Source organism: Eschrichtius robustus, chromosome 18 (assembly GCF_028021215.1).
Source record: "Eschrichtius robustus isolate mEscRob2 chromosome 18, mEscRob2.pri, whole genome shotgun sequence".
In the NCBI taxonomy this organism is placed as follows: Eukaryota; Metazoa; Chordata; class Mammalia; order Artiodactyla; family Eschrichtiidae; genus Eschrichtius; species Eschrichtius robustus.
In genome coordinates this window covers 73,234,716-73,245,542 of record NC_090841.1, presented here as the reverse complement: position 1 = coordinate 73,245,542, position 10,827 = coordinate 73,234,716, and the positions used below count along the sequence as shown (strand labels likewise).

At 43.3% G+C, this 10,827-nt stretch overlaps 1 protein-coding gene across 3 annotated transcripts in view; it reads right to left on the bottom strand.

Annotated features, from left to right (window-relative positions):
• Positions 1-243: 243 nt before the first annotated feature.
• The window catches only part of TPP2 (tripeptidyl peptidase 2), a 67,467-nt gene continuing 56,883 nt past the window's right edge, over positions 244-10,827 (bottom strand). For 2 of the 3 annotated variants that reach the window (XM_068526725.1, XM_068526726.1), the window contains 5 exons: positions 9,834-9,930; positions 8,707-8,837; positions 5,302-5,509; positions 2,969-3,088; positions 244-1,194 (listed from right to left, as the gene is read on the bottom strand). In XM_068526725.1, coding sequence (XP_068382826.1) covers positions 1,105-1,194; positions 2,969-3,088; positions 5,302-5,509; positions 8,707-8,837; positions 9,834-9,930 — 646 coding nt within the window. In that variant the 3' untranslated portion in view covers positions 244-1,104. Of the gene's footprint in view, positions 1,195-2,968; positions 3,089-5,301; positions 5,510-8,695; positions 8,838-9,833; positions 9,931-10,827 lie in introns of those variants that run through there. The other variant, XR_011071023.1, reaches the window with a different exon arrangement.

The following is a 10,827-nucleotide window of genomic DNA, read 5'->3' as shown; positions in this document are numbered from 1 at the left end:
CTACGTGTGTTTATTTTACGGAGGAAGGATGAAAGAAGTATAGTAGCCAGAGAGAAAAAAAATAAAAAATTAAACCTACACAAAAGTTAATCACATAATAAGATTCGGAAATATATTCAAATAATTGCAAGCCTATAAGAAACATTATAAATTATTTCATGCTGAATTTTTTGTCTATGGATTTAATATATTATTCATTTCTGTTCTAACCCCAAATTTTATTTATGAAAAATTAAGACCAACTTTAAGAAGCTTCAATATTCACTTTTATTATTTATAAAAAAATTACGGTACGAGAGTGCATATGGTGTACTGCGATCTTGGGTTTGCACATTTATTCACGTGTTTACATTATTTCAACTTTAATATAAACATACCATAAATGTATCTTTACAATACCTGATACAGATTTAAGCTGTCTGGCACTTATACATGTATTATTAGCTCATTCTGATGCTCTGCACGTCAAGAAGGTGTTAAAAGTGATCGGCCTGAAATAACTCCAAGATGAAGACTGACTGAAGCAGTTATGCTCCAGCGTCCGCCACGCATTCATTTGCGCCGGTTTTATTTTCTCCCCTTAATTGAATGTAAACGTTTGCCAAAAAAAAAAAAAAAAAAAAAATCTGGAAATGAAGTTCTGTTACTTTTTAGTCTAATAAATAATTTTAGCTACGCTTAATGTAGTTTTTTTAAGGCCTTCACACAATTGAAAAAAATTAAAGTCGCGCATGTTAAAACCCTGTTCATTTATAAAATAAAAAATAGAATTTTATAGGTTTGCAGTTAAAAGTTACTGTTGAAAACCTCTCATGCATGTAACAGCTGCAACCCAACTGAAAGTCCTTGGTGCTGGCAGCCAGGGCACAGCCCGCTGCCACCAATGTGAGGCATTAAGAACACACCATGATGTCAGAGGTCTAGATTTACATGTATTAAGCCACACACCAGCAAATTCTCTGATAAATACACATCATTTTAATAATCAGCATTTGATAGCAGATGAAAACATGCATTAGACTAAAAATGCCACAAATTTGTTTTTATATCCATTCACTATAAAACTTTCTTTTTTAAAATTTAAAATCTTTCTTGGTTCCTATTTTAGAATACAGAGTAATCAGGAGGATACATGATGGGGAGCCAGTTTTCAGTAAAAGACGCACAATGGGTCCATCCAAGCAGCTTCATCAGCTATAATAAAACACACACAGTTATTAAAGAACAGATGTTTCAAGCTCAGCATTTAGGGTAAATTCTGTATTAAATATTTAGTAATAATAAAGACGTAGCAGGTAGAACTTTCCTTCCATCAACTCACCCACCAACCTTCCTTCCTACCAACCAGCCTACTGTGGTGATTACCATCATCCCTGCCAACCCTCCTGCTTTCCCTCCCTTCTGTCCTCCTTTCTTCCTATCGACTTGACGTGACTTGCTCCTTTCCTTCCAACCACCCTAGTTTCCTTTCCCTCATTCTTTCTGAGTGCCTACGGTAGTCAAACACTGTTCTAGGCATTAGGAAAAAGCACTGAACAAACTCACTTCCCACTTTCAGGAAACTTAAGTTCTATTCAGGAAAGCCAAACAGAAAGTCGGCAAGCTAATGAACAGATAACAAATGAGTAAATAATAAGAAATGTATCAGGTATATAGTAAAAATAAAACTTGCTATAATACAGACTGGGAAGTGAGATGGTCAAGAAAGGGATCTCTGAGGAGGTGACACTTAAGCTGAAATCTGAATGACAAGAGGAAACCTACTCTGTGAAAATCTGGGGAAGAGCTCTCCACGCAGCTGGAAGAGCTGGGTCCTCGAGAGGGGAAGGGTGCGCGGTGTCAGCCAAGCAGAGAGGAGGCTGGGACGGCGGAAGCAGTGAGGACGCGGGAGTGCGATAGGAGATGCGGCTGGAGAGGCCGCTGGCAGAGGCCGGACCACACGGGCCTTACAGGCCACGGGGAGGAGTTTGGATTTTACTCTAAGTGTGACGGAGCTTCACCAGGAGGGGTCTAAAGCCATCTTTTCCGGCTGCTGCGTGGAGAAGAGCCAGCAGGCGAGCAGAGTGGAGGGGAGACAAGTTACGAAACATCCCCTGATGTGAGCATCTGGGTGGATCGTGGGCTTCACAAATGTAAGAGCTCAGTTCATAGCCTACGTGATGAGAAGACATTAAGTTCCAGAAAGAGCTCTCTCAACCTCCTCAAAGATCTGAAGAAGTGAATTTGAAATGTCTTACAATTTGAACTGACAGAAAAGGTCTGAGAGGAAAGATAACCTATAGTTTACTCTAATTACCAGAAATTGCCCCAGGAACCTACAGGTGAGTTTTACATCCAAAGAATACCTTCAATATGAAGACCAGACCCTCGGCCGCCTTTGGCAGGACCAGCGTACCCCAACCTCCATACACCCTTTAAGCATAAACCAACTGTACGTGTACAAAGACAAGGCGAGGCTGAAACAATTTCTGCAGAGTTCAGTAAGTTCTTACACTTGACATTTAATTTGTGCAGAGAGCTCAACCACAGAACCTCCCTGCATATAATACATGGTAAAATAAAAAATGGCCTATCATGTCAAATGAAGAATAAGATCAAACGTAAACTCTAGAAGTTCAACCATTTTAGAACTGAGCCAACATGTATAAATAAAAGAAACCATCTGTTTCCTTCATAAAGGAAACCTGTCTTCTAACTACACACAATATGCAATGCATTTTGCCTATGTTGAAAACACTAAAAGCCAAAAATATAGGTTTTCTGGACAGGAGTGAAAAATGTTTTAAAAATTTAAACAGCTTACTGACTACCTTTCAAGCATTTATTTTATAGTTCACGTTATGTTAATTAGACTAATAATTAGTCATGATAAAGTTGGTACTGTTTTATCACTACCGTAAGGCTTTCTATCTTGTCACTCTACAATACTGAAATGACACCCAACAGTGGCAATTTAAATATCACTTACTTGAATACAATTTTTCCAGTTTTCTTTTGTTGGTTTTTCTTCCACAAGTTTAGTTGCAAATTTAAGGCCTCTCCCATACATTTTATTTACGAAGGCATGCTTGTATGCAAATGTCAAAACCTACAACGTAAAACAAGATACAGCTTTATCTAACAAAATATTCACAACTTAAGGCATATTGCTTTAATAATGAAAGAACTGGACTTCCCTGGTGGCGCAGTGGTTAAGAATCCACCTGCCGATGCAGGCGACACAGGTTCGATCCCTGGTCCGGGAAGATCCCACATGCTGCGGAGCAACTAAGCCCGTGTGCCACAACCACTGAGCCTGCGTGCCACAACTACTGAAGCCCGCGTGCCTAGAGCCCGTGCTCCGCAACGAGAGAAGCCACCGCAATGAGAAGCCCGCGCACCGCAACGAAGAGTGGCCCCCGCTCGCCGCAACGAGAGAAAGCCTGCGCGCAGCAACAGAGACCCAACGCAGCCAAAAATAAATAAATAAATAAATAAAAACCCAAGAAAAAAAAGTAAAGAAGAAAAATAATGAAAGAATTGAGGCTTTAACAGAGGTGTAGCTTTTCAAATGAACATGTTACATCAAGTAAATTTTAACAACTTTTTAAAACAACAATTAACATCTTTAAAAGAGCTGGGTATCCCACAGAACAGATAATTTATTTGGGGAAAGAAAGCTAGTATGATAAGTCACTAGCTGTTGGAAACCATACCAAAATACCTCTCTGCAAAAGAAAGCAGAGCTAACATAAGTGATTACAAAATTGCAAGTCAGAAGTACAAAACTACAGAGTCACTATGAATTCCTAAAATTGCAAAAGAGCGTAAAAGTAAACAAATGAAGTGTCAGATTATATAAACATGTTCTTACTTTCAACTGCTTCCTTTTGTACAAGTTTTCTACCTTTAATTACTGCATCTGTCAAAAATACTCATAACCGTTTGTTTATATCTTTAGTCTCCACTTTTAGAATGTGGAGCATGTCCTCAAAGAAAGGAATCCTGTCACACTTACCTGTGTTCTAGAGACAAGGAAAGGGCTCAACAACTGTTGCTACAGACACAGTAAACAGACAGGTGACATAATGCACGCCCCTAACGTAAGAGCGCTGTGGCAAGAACAGAATTCTTTACGACAGCTTTACTGTGATGCTCATCAAGTGTCCATCGACCTGATGCTGGGCCAGGCTCTTATTCACCTTTTTCCCAGCAGCGAGCGCAGTGTCTGGCACACAGCAGACACGAGATAACTTTGTTAGTAGTAACAGCAAGTATTGCTGACGCCCTTCCAGGTACGTGATACTCATTCATAAAAGCCCACGGTACGCAGCACCACAGCCCCACGTGAGCATTCAGTCACCCGCCTACGGTCACACAGGTCAAAGTGGCAGGGGCAGAATCCAAGCTCCAAGGGCCTGATTTCAGATCCAAATTCTTAACCTCTGGTGCTGCTTCCTTCAGTTTCTGGAACATTACTGAGTTCCCTCTATAAAAGCACTACTGTACTGAGGTGGAAAAACCTGAAGCAGATAGGAAGAATTTTGAATTTTCTCCTACTTCAGGAGTCTTTACTACTGTTCACCATAGTTAATCTTGAAAACAAGCACCTGTCTACTAAAAAACCCCAACAGTTTGTGCTGGAAGAAGAATTCCACTGATTTCATTTCCTTTTTCCTTCCTTTATGTTCAGAAGAAAGGAAGACTGGCAAATACCTGTAGCTATATAATCTCTACTGTTAAGAATTATAGTAGAGAGCTAGAAGGCATTTTACATGTTTTTATAATCTAAACCCAAAAAGTTCATCAATGTTACTTTTTCTAAACTGGGCTTTAAAAACTGATCAGGTATAAATCAAGATGATAGTTATAAAAAAAAAAAAAAAAAAAAGATGATAGCTATTTAGAAGTTACAAGAGTTTGGAGAGAAATAACAAATATCTAAACTAACCAGAATACCCCCATCTCCATCCCTGACAAATGCGCACAGGGACAGGTGCGGGAAGGTGAGAAGACAGCTTTCAGATGCCCTTAATTTTAGCTGATACATAAACGGCTTAACCAAAGGCCCGCCACACACGTCCTCCAACTGTCTCCCAAGCTAGCGTGGTCCACCAGCCACTGTGCAGACAGACCAAACAATGGTCAAGTGCTTTCTAAGCCGGGAAGACCAGGGAGGCCTCGCTAAGCGCCTCGTCTTCTTCGGAGCCCAGCTCAGCCTCGTTCCATTTACCCTCATCCTCTCCGGCCGGGCCCGCTGGGCACAAGGGATCTGGGATGCACCCCCAAGAACTGCAGCGAAACAAGAAGGAGAAAGGGTACCTTACTGTCGAAAAGATCAGTCCATTTTGTAGCTTCCCAGAAAGTTTCCGTCAGAGCATCCAGGGCGCTCTCTCCCTCCTCCTCTCGCCCTTCCAGGTCGCTCGAGGCGGCGCCGTCCTGCTCCTGGGCCTGGAGAAGGCGGTCGGCCAGGGCGCAGCCCTTCCTACACAGGGCGTCCACGAGCGTCGACTTCAGCTTGTCCATGTCACTGTGCGCCAAACCGACACATTCCACACATCAGGAGAGCGGCTTCAAGAGCGCAGCCTCACCCGAAATTAGCCTCAGGCCTTCTCTCCCTAAGATTTACAACGCAGGAATGCGGTGCGGCCACGGAGAGACGTCTGCACTGCACAACACCTGAGCCACTGTGTTCCACACACAGACTAAAAATGAGTTAGGGTCGCTGTAACTGGCTGAAACAGCAGGCCCTGCGCAACACAGGGGAAAGACTGCTGGGTTCTCAATTCTGCCAGCTAAGAAACTCTTAGAACAGTATCTTTTAAGTGTTTCAACTTCTTATAAATGTCAGTCGTTACATACTTGTGTAGTCGTGAACTGTCACGCATACACAGAGCAAAGGAATACAAGGCTTACTCTAGCATTTTAACACATTAACTCATTTATACTCAAAATAATTCTATGAGCAAAAGACCCTCAGTTGCCTCTATTTTGCAAAAGAGGAAATCGAGACACACAGAGATCAGGTGATCTGTTCAAGGTTCCACAGTTAGGCAGCGGCAGATCCAGAACTCCGAGCTCTGCGGCCGGTCCTGGAACCCCTGCTCTTAATCGCCGGGGCCACCTGCCTTGCTCCAGGCAGGCAGCTTTGTTTCTGATGTGTTCCAAATGCCCAGAACAACGCCTGGCGCGGAACAGACACCCAGTAAATTGCTGCTGAATGAAATACAGCAACAGCCTACACTCCTGGGACAGTACTGGCCCCTAGAATGCTTATTTGACGCATCCTGTCCAACTCCTGTCAGATAACGTCTAAAGACGAGGATTAAAAGTGCTGAGAAGATGACCAGGAGGCACTCAGATATGGGATGAACAAACTGTCTAACGGTAAGCATGATTTTGAAGGACCCAGAGTGAAACGTGCCACCTATGAAATCTGCTGGGACTATAAAATCAACAATTTGTACAAAAGACAATTAAAATGAGAAGAAGAAGAATTAAAAAAAAAAACCCAAAACAACGCCAATAACCTGCTACAACCTAAGTTACCCACCTTAATACATTTGCAATGCAGATGAAATTACGCCTAAAAGATGCCCAAGAGTTTATCAGCAAAGAGTTTCAAAGTTTAAAAGAGCCAACTTTCACTCTCTTTCCTGGGAAGCGTTTCTGGGGACTTGAAGTGCTTGGTCACTGTGGACTTAGGAACGGAAGGATGGTCGGGCTTTCATTTACTGACTCCCTCCTCACCCCACCTCTTCGATGCCAGGCGGCGCCTGACATGTCTCGGCAGTACTTCACTCATGCTTTACAGCAGCCTCAGCGGTCAGCAGTCAAGTGCTTTCCCCACGTTGTGAGGGAGAACGGGGGCCGTGGAACAGAACTGGGCAGGCAGGGCAGGTCTGGATATCCACTCACATACGGCATCCTGACTGACTGTCCTGGTCGCCCAGAGGAGGGCTGCAGGATGCAGAGCTTGGAGGGCGAGCTGGGGTGACAGGCGTGCTGGACTCACCAGGCCTGGATTAAATCACCTTTAAGACCCCTTTCTACTTCCGCACTCTCTGATCCAATAACCTAAATTCCACATATCTGGAATGTTCTCTTCCTACCCTCTTCTAATTTTGAACTGACCTGCTCAGATTAAATACCTATTAATCCATGACGGTTTCCCTGCTCTCCTTCGCATGGGCTTTCACAGTTTAAAATACTTATTATGACCGTTAATCACATTCCATCTAGCAATTATCATCTTCTGTATTAGGCTGTATGTTTTCTAAGAGTAGAGAGTGTCTTGTTCATTTTTTTTACATCCCTCTCAGTGGTGCTACATACAGTGTTTGGTCTCTGAATCAAAGTTAGTTAGGGACTGATCAAGGTGGTAATAGCTACATTTTAGGAAGCAACTTCAATTAGATACTTTAGTGGCCTAAGTAAACTGCAGTTTAATTAAAACTTAGATCCCCTACAAAAAGTTAATATTTTTAAGATTGCAAAATGGCCATCTTGCAATTTTTGACACGAGTGACTTAAGCGAAAGCAGCTGGAAATGAGAAATGCATGCCCCAAATAATCCTTTGGCTGTAACTGGCATTTCATAATGCACATAACTGGCATTTGTATGTAACTGGCATTTCATAAATGGTGGCTGCACCAGCCACTATTATTATTAACAACAATAAAATAGCCATGTTTCGAGAAGGTTCCTTTGGAAAGTGTGAAAGGGTGCTGACAATGGCCAAGAACCTATTTTGAACAAATTTTATTCCGCTTGAACACTGCTGCTTGTAAGATTCGTTGAGACCTATAATATCAGTATAAACGATGTAAGGCCAAGAGTTCTAGCAGTTTAAAATCAAGCGTTTTGTATGTATATAAAAAAAATTCTGACCGAAGCAGATGGAATCTTTAAGGGAAACTACCATATTTTCAGGCAGCCTGCACGGTTTCAGTTTATTAGTTACAACAAAGCTAAGAGGAGGAAACTTCCACCCTTGTAAGTTAAGGATCCCCAGGGCTGGAAATAAGCCAAAGCGACAGAGGGGAAACTGGTACTGGGGGTGTTATCAGGAGATGATGGTAAGAGCTCGTGGAAGGGTGAACGGGAAAGCCGCCGGACCGCCACACCAGCAAGTGGAAACCACACTCTCACAAGGATGGAGCCTTACAAACGCCTAAACCCAGCTACGTGTCTGCTGTACACATCACGTTAGAGTTTATTAAGGCTAAACTATAATCCCCCCACCCCTGCTCTCCTCAAGTAGTACTGTAAACCCAGTTTCATAAAACTGAAGTTGCCAGATAATGGCTTTAACCCAATTTTATTTCTTACCACTTTACTAATAAGCATTATAAACTAAATTTGGAGTCTGTCACGCTATTGGTCAATAAACACTTGAAAAATTAATTTTATAGGGCGCTCTGTGTTTCCTTCTCCATGTGTCCAGTTCACACATATCCCCCACATGGCTGGACTGCTTGACCACTGTCACTCAAACCTCTCCACCACGACAGCACCTGATGGCGGAGGAAGCACACGACTTTTCTTTTGCTTAATCTTAAACGACTAGAGAAAATTACTATAAGATATTTAAGGACAGAGTACCCCCAAATCGGTAACTCCAATGATACGGATATAAACAATACCAGAAGAGAAGGATCTTTTCAATAATTAAAAAAAGTAACTAAGAAATGAGATGCAAGAAAGAGTATTTACTGGTTAGGTACTTTTTTATAATAGCTGCATCGGGCCTGGGGTCAGTCTTCATCGCAATGTAAACTGCTAGGGCCGTCTGATCTATGTGAGAGATAACAGCATTTGCAGCTTCGACAATTTCATTAAGTCTTTTCATTCGTTCCTGGGGAGGAAAAAAAGAAGAAGTAAGAAAAAACTGGATGTACCCATGAGCCTCCTGACGCATTTCACTTCCGTGGGTCACACCCGTGAGAGTCAGGACTCCCGTGGTGCGGGACCAGGTAGGCTGTGCGGCCCAGGGGCTCCGCACTAGCTCCTGGTGTGACCTTTACGACGGTCAGCATCTCTAGAAAACCTGAGCTCAGACGGGAAAATACCTACCCTACGCTCCCCACTGGCGCTGAACAGAGTAATACGCAAGATACGAAGTTCACAGAAATCTAAACTGTTTTCTACAGAGGCAGCTCTTTCCTTGGGTAACTTAAAAGTTCAGAAACGTGATCAGCTATGTTACCCCAGTCCCACAGCACATGAAAACAGAAGTAAAAAAAGCACTAGCTGATGAGACAAATTCTAACTTATTACTGAAATCTCAGAAATGAGAGTAAACAGGAATAGAACCAACAGAGTCTCACTATGGGCACTGGGGTGTCCCGGTGGCCTCAGCAATCTGGCTCCTCACAGGGCCTTCGGGCTCACACTCAACCCTTGAGGACTCTTAACTGATTATGGCTACAAGCATTTTCTACAGCCAGGACTCCCAGTGAGAGCTGGTCCACTGAAGGCAGCTGGGAGCTACACGGCCAATTCTTAGAACTTAGAAACAAAGTTAGCCAAGTGAGTGCAGAGGAGCTCCGCTTTTGCGGCGGGTGCCTTAGACTTCCAGCAGGCCCACGACCACTGCCTTGTGCTCCCGGCTCTTCAGGTCAAGGTCAGAAAAGCCATTCTTAAGGTTTCCTAGCTACTCCTCCTCCCACTGACCAAACATGAGTCCTGAGTCAGCTTAATGAAAATAGCTCAACAGAACATTCAATCTGAGGCGACGCGTTTTCAGTCAGCAAGAAGAGAAGACAAAGACTGCCCCCTTATTCCAAAGGCAAACCTTATCTAACACTGCAAACAAAATAAGAGACTCATAGTAAAATTGAACACGCCCAACCTTTTCAGCATCCAACTGATGAAGTCGTGCAACGTACAGAGGGAGATAATTAGGGTATGTTTCCTTCAATTCATTATAAATGTCACTAGAATCCAGCCTACATATGCAAGAAAGAGAAACAGTCATTATTTCAGTTCTTTTAGAAAGAAAATAATTTGTCTTTCATATTACTTAACATTGTTTTGAAGTTCCAGTCAATAACCTAAGGTATCAATCTGAAATATAATTACTGACAAAGATTGTATTTATTTGCAGGCAGTATAAATACGCTTACCGAGAAAACCAAAAAAAAAAAAAAAAAAAAAAAAATCAAACCGGAAATTATTTCATTTATGAGTTTAATAAGATGGTCAGATGAAAGTAAGCATCAACAGCTTTCCATCGTACCAGCTATAAGTAGATTTATCAACAGGAGGGAAAAAAACATTCAAAAACAGTTAAGAAAGATTAAAAGATCTAGAAATGCCTAAGGTCTACAAAGAAGGAAAATTTCCACTGTTTTGGAAGAATCTGAAGTCCTGAATGAACAAAGAGACAGAAGTTCCACGTTCCCAGCTGGGGAGGCTGAATAAACTGCGTCTGTTCTTACTGACTACACACGGTGGGAGGGGCAGCGGCTGAGGCAGAGGCCGTGGTTCGCCCCGCCTGGCGGGACACCACGGCTCCCAGTAGGGGGCGGGGCCACCGGGCCCGCGTTCTCAGCAGGGCCCACCTGGCAGACCCTCTGCGCCACGAGCAGGGGCTGAGCAGGAGAGAGCCCCCGCCTCCCAACGCAATTCACCCAGGACTTGGCCTCAGCAGCAGGCCGCGGGGCTGGGGTGCCGGCCGACACGTGCCGACCCCCTGCTCCTCCCGGCAGGAGAGTCCTCCAAGCCAAGGGGACAGGAAGCCTGCGGTCCTGGCTGCAGCCAGTCTGGAGGAGGCTCCGTGTCACTGAGCTGGGAGCGGGAGGAGAGTGACCTTGGCTCACATACCAGAGTCTCACTTTTCTTAC